Source organism: Schistocerca serialis, chromosome 3 (assembly GCF_023864345.2).
Source record: "Schistocerca serialis cubense isolate TAMUIC-IGC-003099 chromosome 3, iqSchSeri2.2, whole genome shotgun sequence".
NCBI lineage: Eukaryota > Metazoa > Arthropoda > Insecta > Orthoptera > Acrididae > Schistocerca > Schistocerca serialis.
The window spans coordinates 693,409,025-693,425,300 of NC_064640.1; the positions used below are offsets into that span (position 1 = coordinate 693,409,025).

Here is a 16,276-nt window from a genome sequence, read left to right on the forward strand (position 1 = left end):
ACAGTTTTAATCTGCCAGGAAGTTTCATATCAGCGCACACTCCGCTGCAGAGCGAAAATCTCATTCTGGAAACATCCCCCAGGCTGTGGCTAAGCCATGTCTCCGCAATATCCTTTCTTTCAGGAGTGCTAGTTCTGCAAGGTTCGCAGGAGAGCTTCTGTAAAGTTTGGAAGGTAGGAGGCGAGGTACTGGCAGAAGTAAGGCTGTGAGAACCGGGCGTGAGTCGTGCTTCGGTAGCTCAGTTGGTAGAGCACTTGCCCGCCAAAAGCAAAGGTCCCGAGTTCGAGTTTCGGTCGGGCACACAGGTTTAATCTGCCAGGAAGTTTCATATCAGCGCACACTCCGCTGCAGAGTGAAAATCTCATTCTGGAAACATCCCCCAGGCTGTGGCTAAGCCATGTCTCCACAATATCCTTTCTTTAAGGAGTGCTAGTTCTGCAAGGTTCGCAGGAGAGCTTCTGTAAAGTTTGGAAGGTAGGAGATGAGGTACTGGCAGAAGTAAGGCTGTGAGTACCGGGCGTGAGTCGTGCTTCGGTAGCTCAGTTGGTAGAGCACTTGCCCGCGAAAGGCAAAGGTCCTGAGTTCGAGTCTTGGTCGGGCACACAGTTTTAATCTGCCAGGAAGTTTCAAAATCAGTCTTGAAAATACACTGCAGAATAGTTCTTCTTCAGATTTTGTAGTGAATAACTTAAAAAGTATGTACACTATAAAGGACAGTCAGAAAGTAGTGACCTAAAATAACTAAATAAGGAAAAGTTTGCTGTAGCATTCCATTTTTTTAACTTGAAATACACTGAGGTGACAAGTCATTGGATAGCAAGATGTACATGCACAGACAGTGTCGTTTGCACTAAGGTGAGTCATGTGAAACTGTTTCTGACATGATTCTGGCCACATGATGAGAATTAACAGACTTTTAACATGGAATGGTAGTTGGAGCTAGAAGTGTGGAGACATTCAATTTCAGAAATCATCAGCGAATTCAATATTCCAAGATAAAAAGAGTCAAGAGAGTGAATACCAAATTTCAGGCATTACCCCTCATCATAGACAATATAGTGCTATGTATCATCTCACAGATCATTATCATTATTTTTATTATTTAATATTGTGATACTTAAGATTTCTTTTACACATAAAACCTCTTCCTGTTATCAAGTGCAAGTGTCATTCCCCTTAAGTACACTGTTGACACTATTGTAGTACATTAAAGAAAAAACAGAAGCAAACAGTGTCCAAACAGGCCTTGAAGGCCGAATGGTACCAACTGGCCACTGTGACATCCTCAGCCCACAGGCGTCACCAGATATAGATGCAGAGGAGCATGTGGTCAGCACACCACCCTCTCGGCCATTGTCAGTTTGCTTGCCTCACAAAGGCTGAGTCCACCCCACTTACCAACAGCACTCAGCAGACATGGACAGTGACCCATCCAAGTGCTTAACTTCGGTGATTTGATGGTAACCGGTGTTACCACTGCAACAAGACTATTGGTCAGTACATTAAACAGATAATACTATTTTCCTCCTAAAGAGAAATTGGCAACGCATTTGGATGTCTTCTTACAATTTTAAAGCTTCAATAGTTTCATTTTCAACAGAGAACATCAATGCATAAAATTTGCTGAATTAACAAATACCACACTGAATAGTGCATGCTACAACCAGTTAGTACAAGTAACGATTTTAGTAATTCTGACTTAGTTCATTTGCTTATATTGTCAAAACAACAAACAATCAACATCTAGAGTTTTGGCTGTTCAAAGGCACTGACTGTTTCCATTTATTTAAAAAACAGCTATATCTGATTAAACAAATTGTGATTGGAAATTTGCTGCGAAGTGAAAAGGTGATTGTGACCATTAAAGATGAAGTGGCACAAATTTGTTTCATGATGAGTGGTTTAAGGGAGGAGACATTAAACATGAGAGATCTTGGCCATTTGATTGGCAAATACTGTGGTGCTGCGCATACAGGCTGCAATTTAACCCTTTTGTGGGCAAAATAAATGAGAAAGAAAATCAAATTGTGTTAAATGTAATATAACATTGCAGTTAACAACAATATGAAGGGAAAAGATAGCTACTCACCACATGGAGATGGTGTTCAGTCGCAGATAGACACAATGAAAAATAACACTAAAAACATTTAAGCTTTGGACAAAGTCCTTCTTTAGAAGTAGAACTCTTACACATTCACACAATAACAACATCAACAACAACAACAACTCACACACACACATGGCTATTGTCTCCAGGTACAATCAAGAAATAAATATTACGTAAATTGAAGATGGAGGAGGGAGAAAGGCAACAAGTGAAAATGTGTGCCAGACCAGGATTTGAACCTGGGATCTCCTGTTCACTCAGCAGTTGCATTAACCACTGCACCACCTGGACACAGTCTTCATTGCAATTGTGCAGACTATCTTAGCACACACCTCAGCTGATCCACATTCCCACCTAGTGACACCTATCCACAATCCTTGTCGATGTCCTCAATGCTCACTAGTTTGAGATTCCTGCAGGAGATTGGACATAATTGTGCATCCCTACTGAAGAGGGTTGATTCATTGTCTATCAAGGCAAATCACTTATATGAATGTGTGGTGTCTGTTCTTTCGGACATGTCAGAAGGAACTGACACCATGCATTCATATAAAAGAAATAAAGAAGTCTATACCACCATTTGACAGGCTGCATCTTTCTCTCAGTTGATCAAATTTGTGACTCCTGCCTATGATCTTGCTATATGTTAAAAGACAGCTTGCTGTATACCATGGGCTGCAGGTAAAATATTTAATAGCCAGACTGATATTCGAGAACAGACCCCATTGTCAGTGGCATCTGATACAGAGGACAAACAAACAAATATACACATATCAATATCTAAAACACAACATTTTGTACACAGAAGAAACAAGGTTACTTATTGCACTTGTCCATATCAAATGACATACATGTCAGTTATAAAGTCTCTTTGATGCCAAAACTGATATGGATCTAGAAAACATGGAGCCCAATAGATACTTAAAATCTAATTATAACCATGTCTTTGTGATCATGATGGGATCCATTATCTGTCCCACATCTGCTGTACACAGGTCATCATGCATACATGTTACAGCTGTCAAATGCTAAATGGCCACAATACCTGGTCACTTTGGACACTACTGTCACGGAGTGAAAGCAACAAATTGATGATACAGGCAAGGATTCTATATTACAGGTCTTTTATCGTCTCATATATTGTATCTAGATACATCTGTGATGTGCACTCACCATATGTATTCAATACTGCACTAGGATAACTAATATATAGTGGTACAGGTCATAGATATCTCTCGATATGATCTCAGAGATAATGGGAGATCTGCAATACAGTCGATTTGCCCTAAGCAGCAGTTCATTCTATGACCATAGTGTACAGTGTGACTGAGAAGTGTGGACACTTAGCATTTGGCAACTGTAACATGTACACATGATATGCTGTGTACCCCAGAGATGAGATGTTTCCCATAGTGCAAAGAAAAAGTTTCCAAATACTCTTAACACAAACATCAACATTAAGACTCACTATACCCCACAACAAGTTTCTCATGCAACTGTGGTCTAATCACCAACATTGTCCTTTTCTGCTAAGTCACTGTTTAAAATGAAATCCAGATTCAGCTCACTAATCACAACCATTATTACTAAACAAACTATTACCTTTGTTACTCATTTGATCACCTCTCTACCTGTTTTCTTCTGCACTGTACCAACGTTACTCTCTGTACCAGAGAACCAACAGCTAGTTCTTCATAAAATGCTTTTGACAGTGCAGTCTTTCTGGATCCAGTATCAAGAGATATTGTCATCTCAAAACTGCCAACATTATCCTTTATATGGAGGTACCTCGCAATTAATTTGATACTTCAGATAGGTAAATTTACTTTAGCTTCATTCATACCATTCACCAGGTTGACTTGAGGTTCATGACATGATCTCTATGCCTCATCTGAGTAATATACCCTGGATGACATCAGGACTGTATCTCGATAAACTCTATTTTTTTCTCCCAGTGAGCACTTCTTGAACTTGGACTGGGGCATTGTTTTCTGTTGTGCTAGTCTACTGCCTCACTCCTCTTTTTGTCAAAATGTGATACCAAATTTTTGGCACATGTTGCTATCACCTGGGTTGAAAGTGATGAATAAAATCCTCAGAATCTCTGTGCCTTTACTGCAGTAGGCATTGTAATATTTCAGTATTGAATATGAATTTGACCATGAAGTTGGTGTATGTAGCACTGTCCACACAGGATACTAAGAACAAAGTTGTCTCAATGTGGCCTAGAGTTTGTGATGGCCTGCAGTTTTCTTAATCAGCAAATAGTTGTGTAGGTCACATGGAAATGCATTCAAATTGGCATTCTGATTTTGCCCATATCTCGGCAATGCAATGCCCATGCTGACTGCATTTGTGGGAACCTGCAAACTTGAACACTGATTTGTAATTTGAGCAGCACAGTATGTTTTAGTCTCGCTACTTGGTATTTGACTGCAGTTACCTGTGATACTTCCTCACCTTGTCTAGCCATAACAGGGACTACATTGCCTTTCAGGCTACAAATCTGTTGATTAGTTTCCTCCTAGATTTGACTGTCAGCTTTCTCTTAACATTTCAAATAATTTCACTAGTCACCAGTCAGTGGTTGTTTTTTTCTAATTTTTCAGAAAAAGATGCTAACACCCTTTTCAGCATGACCCCGCAAAACATGCTCAACTTCCCATAATTTTATCACCACCACCTCCCTCCATGGCTATTTTATTGGAGCTTATAAGAACAATTCTGTTATCAAAGTACAATAAGACTAGTGATGGCCAAATCTTGAAACAAGAAGCAAAAGTCATTGTTTGACCTCGATCGATTTAGAAAAAGCTTTCGACTGAATATAAAGAACAACAATATGGCAAGCTCTGCATGCACATGTCCAGGACTATTAACGTGACTCATGGTGGACATTGTCCAAACTGGCAATGGAAGTACTGATGGCACATCAAAGAGCTTTGATTTTAATCTAGCTGTCAATCAAGGAAGCATCTTAAGTCCCTTATTGTTTAACGTTACAATAAACTATCTATTCACAAAGATACAGAAACCAACCCACTGGTATCTCTTTTATGCTGATGATGTGGACATACTATCTTATCTCTGCATTGTCTTTTTGGCCATAGAGGGCACATTCAGACCAAACTGACCATTACCATCCATCAGTCAATGGCTTCATGTGAATAAGGTATTGAGTGGTTTGGGTCAGCACACCACACTCCCAGTAGTTGTAGGATAAGCTGACCTGGTGTCACTACTACTTGGTCAGATAGCTCCTCAATTGGCACCACAAGGCTGAGTGCAGCCCATTCCAGTCCTCACACCAAGAAAAAACCAGTACCAGGAATCGAATCCAGGATGAAATGTGTTTGTTTATAGCTTGTGCTTCATACTGTGTCAAGCTTATGCATCTTGTTGGTATCTCTAAACTGTGACTCTAAAATCTCTATAGTGGAAGTCCTTTTGGATTTGAGAATTTGGGTATGATAATTAAAAATATGTGGACAAATGGCATAAAAACTCATGGATAGTTTATTTCCATGTAATATATAATCTTAATTATGCTAAATGATAGTCACCAACACAGCCTCAAAATGCATATACAGTAATAATTGTTCACAGTTTGTTGGTTCAAGGTTCCTGCTGTTATCATTTCATTCACATTTGAGGGCATGTTGAAAAGCAAAGCCACTGAATTGATTAAGTAAAAACTGTTAAAGCTTTCTAAATAAATAAAAAATTATCAACTTTCTAAAGCTTTATATTTCATGTCTAGATATTTATTTCTCGACATATGCACCTTGATGACAAACACATTTCTCACAACAGGAGGACATCACTGTAAAATGGACCTGCCCTCTGCTTGCATCATGTCATCATATCCCTATCAAAATGCAGTCCTTGAAGATGTTCTTTAGGTTTTGGAAACAGAATATCAAATGGGGCCAAGTCAGGACTGTATGGAGGATGACTGGTGACAGTGAACTTAGGGTTTTGGATTGTTGCAGATGTGGCAAAACTCATAGTCTGGAACTGTCATGTGGAAGGAGAGGGTGTGTGGATGAACCCTGAATTCCAAACTCAATTACAGTATGCTGTTCCTCATCCACCAACATTGTTACGTTACAAAAAAAATGGTTCAAATGGCTCTGAGCATTATGGGACTCAACATCTGAGGTCATCAGTCCCCTAGAACTTAGAACTACTTAAACCTAATTAACCTAAGGACACCACACACATCCATGCCCGAGGCAGGACTCGAACCTGCGACCGCAGCAGTCATGCGGTTCCAGACCGAAGCGCCTAGAACCACTCAGCCACTGCGGCCAGCCGTTACGTTACACATCACCATGCTACACATTACAGTTCTAGTGGCAGAGGGCTATCAGTGTGCAGAAATGAAGAATAAAGACGTAGAATGTTAAAAACATCTGTTTTGTTTCAAAAGCTTTGACTTCTTGCATTAAAAACTTGGAGGCATTACTTTTCAGCATGCCCTTGTAGCTCTCTATCATTCAGCTGCATTTTTCTGTGCTACACTTCACACAGATTTTCAATAAAATGCATACTTTTGACTATAGTAGACTAGATCTGAACTTCAACTGAGACCTCCCAGCTCAAGTCTGGATATTTATAACCTCACTCTTTGGCAGGAATGCTTCACATCATGGTTTTTAGTTATTTACAAAAGAATGCTACAGTAATCAATGTTACAAAAGAGAGAAATTGAAAAGGTAACAATCCCAGATTTTTGATGCCATTTACTGCACCTACCCAGTGTATTGTATCCTTGTGTTTTACATAAACAGAAGTAATTACTTTTTGATGCTGTACCATGTTCAAGTAAACTTTCCTGACATCTAAGTTATCCAGAATTTAAACTTCTGGTAAATAAACTATATTTCATTTAAAAATCAAGACATGGGAATCTTATAACATCACTGCCAAGAAAATTTTGGGCTTCAGTATTATCAGAACAGAATTTTGAAATATTATGAGGTTTAAAAGTGGTTGGTTCTTGAAATTGCATCTGAATTAAAACTTCTGAATTGTGGGCATTTAAGCTAAACTAATTGCTTTTACTGAATCATGAACAATTGATCTACAAAGTTATATTCATTGTTGGTTCTTAGGTTTCAATTTTGACACATGTATTGTTGTATGGTAATGACATTTCAATATCTTCAGATCATGATATCTTCTGAGAATTAATTAACTTTAAGGGAAAACAACTACACCACTATGTTACTGATTGGATACAGTATATCTCTAATAATAAGAATATGAAACACTTTACCAATCAGAAAGTTTATAAATTCGTGCACACTTATGGTGCAGTCACAATTCTATAGTTGTAATAAGGGGTGTCTGTAGCTTATCAATTATTGATTGAAATATGCTTCATTTCAGTGTTCTCAGCATGGCAGTCCACCTACAGAGGTGGACATTACACCAGTTAACTTCCAGGACACTTGGGAGAAGCTTGACAACTGGAGGAAGGCATGTGAAACAAGTGGCTTGTGCATCAGTAGAACAAACACCATGTTCATGATTAACTTCAGCCCTGAAGCCACACTAATCACAGTTACCAAGCTATATAATGATACATTTCAAAGAGTTAAAATTTTTGAGTATCTAGCACCAGTAATATCAGAGAACAGATCAGTTAAAATGGACATAATTCATAGAATAACATATGGATGGAGCAAGTCGCATATGCGTTCAATGAGTTGGTGTGATGCAAAGATACCCATAAAAGCCAAAAGACAAAACTTATGAAATGGCTAAGACCAGCACCACTGTGTGGCATCGAAGCCTTGGTCTCAAAAAAGGTTCATTGAAAGAAGCTCCATACAACAGGAATATGCATGTAATGATGGGCAGGAAGAGTAACAGTAGAAGACAGTCTGGATTCAATTCATAAGAGGTTGCTTTAAAGCCTTCCCCATAAACTGAAAACTCTTAGAATCAGGCTGTAATGGTATTGCCACATGTCATGAATCTGTAATGACCATGTTGTGGAAAAGTGCCTTTCCCTAGCTACAAACAGAAAAGGGATTGAAAATCTGAAACCAGCTGGCTGATGATTATCCAGAGTTATGTGAAGCTAAGCCTTCATGAAGATAATGCATACCCATGGGAAAGATGATACCACATGATTAGGAAAGTCATCCCTAAGTCACAGGGAAATTCAAGGACAAAGAACGATCACTGACGGTAACTATCAAGAGTCAAATTTGGAGGATTAAAAAGGTTTATATGAAGGAAAAGTGGCTAATAGAAGACCACATGCATTGAAATAAGCAAATGTATCATTAATTTATATTTTTAATGCAAGAAAAGAATTAGACCATTGCCCAGACATCTCAGACCACTTTACTTGGATGGACAACTAATGGTACCTTAATTATTCCATGTGAGTGACTAAACACTGTTGTGTATGCTAATAGATACATTGCAGATGTCTGTCACATTTTGAGTGTGGAATCTGTAACACCAACACTTAATTTCATTCATTCACTTGTTTGTAAATAACATTTTTCCTTCATTTTGTGTACCATTCACTTTGTACCATACACTTTGTGTACCATATCTCTTGAGACCCCACATGTTATTGCATAAATTATAATCTGAAGTAATGAAAACATTCTTCCTGGGTCTGAGAATGCATGGTTGGTTTTTTTTATGATTTAGCTACACTACCGTCTAGAGGCCAACGAAAATCATTTGTTTCAGTTACCCTTGGAAACTAGTCACAAATGTTCAATAATTAAATATGCTGGCAGGATTTTTTGGTGAAAAAATAAAGTTTATAACTCTCAGTACTTTTGATTTAAATATAACTGAGTTTATTACTGTCTTTTTAGCCCTGAATCAAAGTAATAACTGTTCAGCACAGAATCAGAGTAACACCTGTGTGAGAGCTTAATGAAAGCCAGAGCAGTATCATACATGAATTAATGTGTAAATTCAGGTAAAAATGCAGAAATATTTCAGAGTTCATTCAGCATATGTTTTCAGATTAAAATTCCACATAGGATAACTAAATAAAACCACAAGTTCAAATCACATTCAGTTACTCAGAGAAATGCTTCAGAGTTCTGTAGTGTTCACCTCACATGAATTATTCTGATTTCATAAGCTAGTTCACTCACTGAAATATTGCAAAGTATTCGTTGCCAGCACAGGCAATAAAACATAAATCCCTGTTGACAAAGGCAATAAAACACAAATCCCTGGTCAGCCACTGTGGCCGAGCAGTTCAAGGCGCTTCAGTCCGGAAACACGCTGCTGTTACAGTCACAGGTTCGAATCCTGCCCCGGGCCCGGATGTGTGTGATGTCCTTAGGTTAGTTAGGTTCAAGTAGTTCTAAGTTCTAGGGGACTGATGACCTCAGATGTTAAGTCCCATAGTGCTCAGAGCCATTTGAACTGTACTTATGTCTGTAGAGTCTTGGGACCTTCCAATTGAATCTTGTTCAAACGGGGATTGTGGCCTGATGTAGCTGAAGACAACGGATGCCTTGCCTTTTTTAAAGTTTTTTGATTTGTCAAGCAAGCCAACCCACAAAGTCATGGAAATTTCTCACCATAATTTGTTCAAAATCTGCACGGTAAGCTGGTGTGGTCCAGAACAACAGCCTCCTGCCATTCCTTTTAACGTTCTCGCTACTGAGCAAATGCGTGGTGCATCTTTGGCATTTTTGTTATTGATCTATCACACCCTACTCTGTAAAGATGTGCTAGACAGTGGCAGCTACCGAGGAAATCTACAGGGTTTTGAGAGGACATTGTTCCTGGTGATGGCGTGGTGAGTGTATCGCGCTCTGCAAAACATGCTTAGTACAGGTTTCAGTTTTGGTTGGGTTCTGTCGACATGCTGAGATTTATTGGAATTATTAGACCTGTGGTGTTAGTATGATAGCCTTAACTTCTTGAGATCAATCTGTAATTATAGGTCCTGCTGGTATGCAAATCCTGTGCAACCTTCTCCCATAGTTTTTGACTATTATGAGTGTTGTATGTGGCGATGTTTCGAACTTATTGCATTCCCAAGAGCACCCATATCCTGCAGCACTGGAGCAAAGATCCCTTGCTAACATTAAATGTATAGAAAAAATAACGGAAATTTTCTTCCTCTTAAGTAACTGTATTAATAAGATGGTTCATCGGATGTCATGGAATATAATGTACTCTTCATATTCTCACCCCCCCCCCCCCAAGTCCATGTGAATCCCCTCATTTTCTTATATATCCCCTGTGAAATCACTGATGCAAGGAACCCTGCACGATGAAATGAATAACCAATATTTAATAAAACCTATTGGCCAAATCGGCATGCTGAAATCCAGTATTAAATTCTGTTGTGCTTCTCAAATAATTCATTGGATCAATATATGTAAACTTTCATACCAACTTCACATGCCACTGCACAGAGTGGAACCGGGATATAGCTACGGTTTCTGTGCTACTAACAAGAATCATAGTAGTTTCCAAAAGTCTGCAGCATATGGCAAAAAGGGTGCTCTGAAAAATAAGAAGCAATAAAAGCAGAAGGGTTTAAAATCAAATATGGACTCCGTTTTTATGGCAATGCCTGCATGATATTAGATATTGCGCAACTTCTGGTTAGATGTACATTAAACGGAGTGTTTAATTTGTAACATAGTGTTGCATACAGCATAGATTGGTGCCAGCCTTGTTTGTATACGTTCCCTATCCTCTTTTAGTTACCTGGTTTGGGTCCCACATACCAGAGCAATATTCTACGAGATGCACCAGTGATTTGTAAGCTGTATCCTTTGTACACTGACTGCATTTTCCCAGTATTCTGACGATAACCAAAGTTTTCCACCTACCTTACTTACAACTGAGCCAATGTGATCATTCCATTTCACGTGCCGATGAACTGTTACACTCATGGCCGAGTGCACCAATCTCGATTAACAGTTAACCGTGGTTAAGTCGATATATAATCCTGTTCAGCGCAGTATTCTGGTGCACCAACATTGATCAAAGTTAAACGAGGGAATCGACCGCGGTTATATTTAACCGGGGCTCTTTCCCGGTTTTCTCGACATAACCACGGTTTTGGAAGCATACGCTATTAAGATGGCGGCACGTTTTGATGTTATGGATGGCATTGAGGAAGATTTGTTATACCTTGACCATTTAAATCGTGACCGAAATCGTGTTGGAGTGATTGTGGAAAGGGGAAACCCTTTTGAAGATTATGGTGACAGGAAGTTTGAAGAGAGATTTCGTCTGTCAAAAGAAACAGTGTGGTGGTTATTAAATCAAATTAATGATAGGTTAGAATTTCCTACTGATCGGAATAACCCTGTTTCTCCGATAAACAGACTTTTGATTACTTTAAGGGCATATGCAACAGGTGCATTCAACATTCTTATTGGGGACAACAGTAATATACATCGTACAACAGCACAACGAATCATCAGTGGTGTATCAGACATCATAGCATCACTGTCTCCTCGCTTTATAAAATTTCCAACAAGAGAAGAAGTGCGATCTGTGATGTATGGTTTTAGTCAATTGGACCGATTTCCTGGCGTTCTTGGTACATTGGATTGTACCCATATAAGAATTCAGTCTCCTGGAGGACATAATGCTGAACTTTTCCGCAATAGGAAATCATATTTTTCCTTTAACTGTCAAACCATTAGTGATCACAATTTGTTAGTAAGGGATATTGTCGCTCGATGGCCGGGCTCTGTGCACGACAGTACCATATTTCTCAACTGCGCTCGCAGAGCTCAATTTGAAAACGGAGAAATACCACAAGGTCACTTATTGGGAGATAGTGGTTATGCATGTAAATCCTACTTGTTAACTCCACTTCTAAATCCGCAAAATGAAGCAGAGCATCGGTATAACAGGTCTCATATTAAAACTAGAAACACTGTTGAGAGAAAATACGGCATGTGGAAGAGAAGATTTCCCATATTATCTGTAGGAATAAGATGTAATCCACAGGAAGCAATGTCAATCATTGTGGGTACAGCTGTCTTGCATAATATTGCGAGGAGTACAAGCAGTGATGAACCACCAGAAGATCCTGAAATTTCTCGACTTTTAAATCAGTTACGTGATGAGAGAGGCCCCAACATTGAAGACAACGAAGAAGTGCTACCTGGACAGCAGATGTATCGTGATGATACATTACCTGGGAGAGCAGTTCGCCGTGCTATAATTAATGAACATTTCCGATAATCTAACATAAATTCAGACATTGTTCGTAATGAAAAATTATGATTATAGTTATGGGATTTCGCCGTATTTTCAATTTTTCAGATTATTTCAGCATGTAATCTATTTTGTTTCTGCTGTCTAGCGAACATAAAAGTACTCACTGAACTGGGTGTGTGATGCGAAATTTGAGGTTTTGTTGTGCCAGGGACACGATGTGCTGCCTACAGACAATTACCCAGCTGCTGCTTTTCTGAGATATTTTTTTAGTGTGGAACTGTTGCTAATTCATTATTAAAGATATATTTCTTGCATCACATTGGTTGTGAAAGCAATGCAGTACTCTGTTATTTATATACATGTTCAGTTTCTGGGTATGTACTTAAATTTGAGAACAAATGACTCCATTACATTTAGAGAGTGTGAGAGTAAAAGCGAGTGGAATAAAATATCCATTATATTTCTGTGTTATGTTCACTATAGATCCTAAACATCTCTTAAATTTTCTACTGTAACAACAAATATGTGAATGTCCAACAGTTTTGCAATATTAAAAGAGCACATTCTTTATTATTAGAACCTTACAGTTTGGAGATTATTTTACTGCACTTCTCCTCATTAGTAATGCAGTCTTATCACCTAGATAAGCTTAAAATTGTGAATATGCAGTACACACATGGGCACAAAATAATCATTTGTGTAATAACATAAAGTGTCAGATTGGGATTGTTTATTTGTTAAATTGTTTCCATATTAATCACTACTCTTTATTCACAATATTATTTTCTTAAACATAAGTGTGTGTGGCCATAAGGTTGTGCAAAGAATTGAATTACGTTGTTAATTCTAGTCAGTCATGCGTGTAGCAGCACTTTACACAACATTATGCACAACTGTATGGCATTAAAAAAAATACATGAAATTGAAGACAAATTTGTGTTTAGAAATTGCCACCAAAAACAAGTTCTCATTGCTACAAAAGGCAATGGAATGTTGTCAGCAATGTCTAATACTTTGGGGATCAGTGCAAGAGCAATAATTAGTTAAGGAGTGTGCTACTTTGGAAGATATGAAAGCAGAACTGTAATGCTATGAGTTGACAGTACAAAGTGTCATACTTTCAGTTATTACTGAAAACTCCCTCCCTCACCCTGTCACTGATATTGATGCAGTTTTTTCACATATTTAATGCTCACCTGTAGAGAAGGGAATTCCTTGTCATTGCATAGTGCCACAGAAAAATGCCTCACTACAAATACAGTTGTGGCATAAGTTCTGGGTTGCCATCATAAACATTAGCAGGTGCAGAATATTGCTAAGAAAGCCACACATGCTATGACTACTATAGCAGAAACCAGTGACCCATCATAGGAATGCATTTCTGAAAATATCCTGCTACAAATTTTGCTGTGATAAAAATTATGGGCTGACATTGTAAACATTAACAGGAGCAGAATATTGCTAGAGAAGCCACACAATTCTAATCTCACTACTGTCCATATTAGCAATGTATTATTCAATAATGCCTCTCTACAAATACTGTTATGATAAATGTTACAGGTTTCCACCACACACATTACCAAGTGGTGTGGCTAGGAAAGCCACATATGCTATGCTTACTTTTGCAGAAAAGGGAACCCACCACAGCAATGTATTTCTCAACATGCCTCACGTCAAATTGTATTGTCATAAAAGATATAGGTTCCCATTATAAACATTACCTGGTGCAGAGTATTGCATGGAAAAGGGCACACACAAAATTGTGATTTGGAGCACTTTCCCTCATATTCTGGTACAAACAATGCAAAACATGATAACATTGGGCCTCATGTATATAACTGTTATCGCACATATGTTCATTCCAAAGTTAGAGTAACAAGGATGCTTTATTACTATTATTTTGTTTCATTAACAGTCTACCTCATTGTTAAGTCATTTAAGTAGAAATTGGCACCTGATGCTATGGCTGCAGGCCTGCAACTGACATGTATCTTACTTGTGTAAACTGCAGTGTTGCTAATCTGTTTTTATATATGAAGTAATCCTAATTTTAAGTGATTGGATGAAACTTAGTCCAGACCAAATAAGCTGTAAGCAGATATTAGACACCAACTAGGATAGAAGCAGTATCACTAACAGGACAAACACAGAGAAACAATTTGAACTGAGAGACAACTTTAATGCATTAGACAAAATACAACATAGCACAAAAAATTCACTGTCACAGGAAAAAAAAGTCATGTGTCCCTGGCATTTTTCTTCTTCCAGTACTTCAGTTTTTCTTTCAGGGCCAGAATCTTTAAATTTTTAATCCTCAGCTCCTTTTGGTGCTCTGCCTTCATCATGAGTAATTGGACCTCCAGTAGTTCCACTCTCTTCTTGCACACATTGTCAATCACTGTTCCCGAACCTGATGGCCTTGGTTTTGCAGGCATCCTGCGACGATTCCATGTATTTTTTGGCGTGCAGATGTTTTTATTCGGTTGATCAGGAGACTGTGAAACAGATTGCACCTGGGTGACATCCGCCAGAACATTATTAGGTGTCTCTTTACTTAATAATACGACAGGTGAGTGGGAAGTGCTAGGTTGTGTGCACTCTGCTAACTCGACAACTGAAGCAGGTGGCATATTCTCACTGCACTGCACTTCACTGCTCTCCATGTTGACAACATCCACAATCATGCTGAACTGTGCATCGGAATCATATGCATTTGTTAAAGGTTTCATTGAGGAACCAACAATTTCTAATAGTTTAGCCCGATCATGGATCGTGGTTTTTTGGGTAGGCTTCCCCCACCTGTTTTATACACTTCCACCTTTTCTTCTGCAAGGTCTTTTCGAAGTCTTCTTTTCATATTTTCATAACAGGTTTTCAGCCTGTCACAGGATCTTTTTGTCACACCTGAAATTAAATAAATGTAGTTTGTAGTACCATAAATTAATTCTTATATTATTTGCATTCATAAGTCCATTTTGCATTCTGAGGCTCTTAACTTATAACTGCAATAAACATCTAAGATCTGTATATGGCTTTTGTTTACATATCAGTTCATTAAAAAGAAAGTGGTATAGCTTCCGTTAGTCACATAATATTTAGTTAACAGTAGCACGGCATTGGATTTTAAATTTAAAACTAACAAAACAATTCCAACCGTAAATATGCATAGTCCTATCACGTATTTCAGTGGTACGCCAATAACAGTTTTAAATTTCAAACTAAAAGCCAGTGTGTCCCATATCCTACGCTTACGATGAACCTAGAAAAGTTATTTATTTATGAGTAAACTTACCAGGAGTAGAGTTAAATTGCGCCTCCACATGGGACCACATTGCCTGTTTTTCTTTTAAGCTGCAGCCGTCGGTTTTCTTATTTTCAAGAACGGATGCATTTGCACCCACCAGTTCAAGAAGTACATCTATCTCGTACTTTGAGAAATTCGGTGTTCTTCTTTTATTCTCCATTATCCTCCAAAAAAGAAACCAACAGATCAGAAATAGGTACCGAGGTACGTAAACACACTTCTGCTTGTCGACGGAAAAAACAGCAAAGATAGAACGTGGCACCAGCGATTATCTGTGCAATTTCTTGTTTACTAACATCTTTGCGTTGCCAGGGCACGTTCCATTGCAATGTAGAGAGTTAATCGCGGTCAAACGCACAGTTGGCTGACGACGGCTTGCTGACCAGCGATTAACGTTGGTGCACTGCAGAAACATTTTAAACGCGATTTACTTTTAACCATGATCGCGGGACCTTGGTTATCATGCTTTTTGACCGGGGTTGGTGCACTCGGCCATCAGGTGTATATTGAATTTGACTGGTTCTAATTAAGAGTCGTTGGTGTTATAGTCATAGGATACCACCTTTTTCGTTTAGTGAATTGCATTGTTTTACATTTCTGTACATTAAAAAAGGGGGTTTTCAATCTTTGCTTACTTTGAACTTATGTCCTGCTCTTACTGAATACTTCTTAGT

The 16,276-nt window shown here is 38.5% G+C and overlaps 1 protein-coding gene across 2 annotated transcripts; it reads right to left on the reverse strand.

Annotated features, from left to right (window-relative positions):
* Positions 1 to 14,456: 14,456 nt before the first annotated feature.
* Positions 14,457 to 15,815, reverse strand: LOC126469559 (myb/SANT-like DNA-binding domain-containing protein 3). Of its 2 annotated transcripts, none has more exons than XM_050096678.1 (2): positions 15,591 to 15,815; positions 14,457 to 15,202 (listed from the first exon to the last, which is right to left on the reverse strand). In XM_050096678.1, the coding sequence occupies exon 2, from the start codon at positions 15,025 to 15,027 to the stop codon at positions 14,536 to 14,538; it is 492 nt and encodes a 163-aa protein (XP_049952635.1). In that variant the 5' UTR covers positions 15,028 to 15,202; positions 15,591 to 15,815; the 3' UTR covers positions 14,457 to 14,535. Both variants share the same exon structure in this region, with proteins under 2 accessions (XP_049952635.1, XP_049952636.1).
* Positions 15,816 to 16,276: the final 461 nt, after the last annotated feature.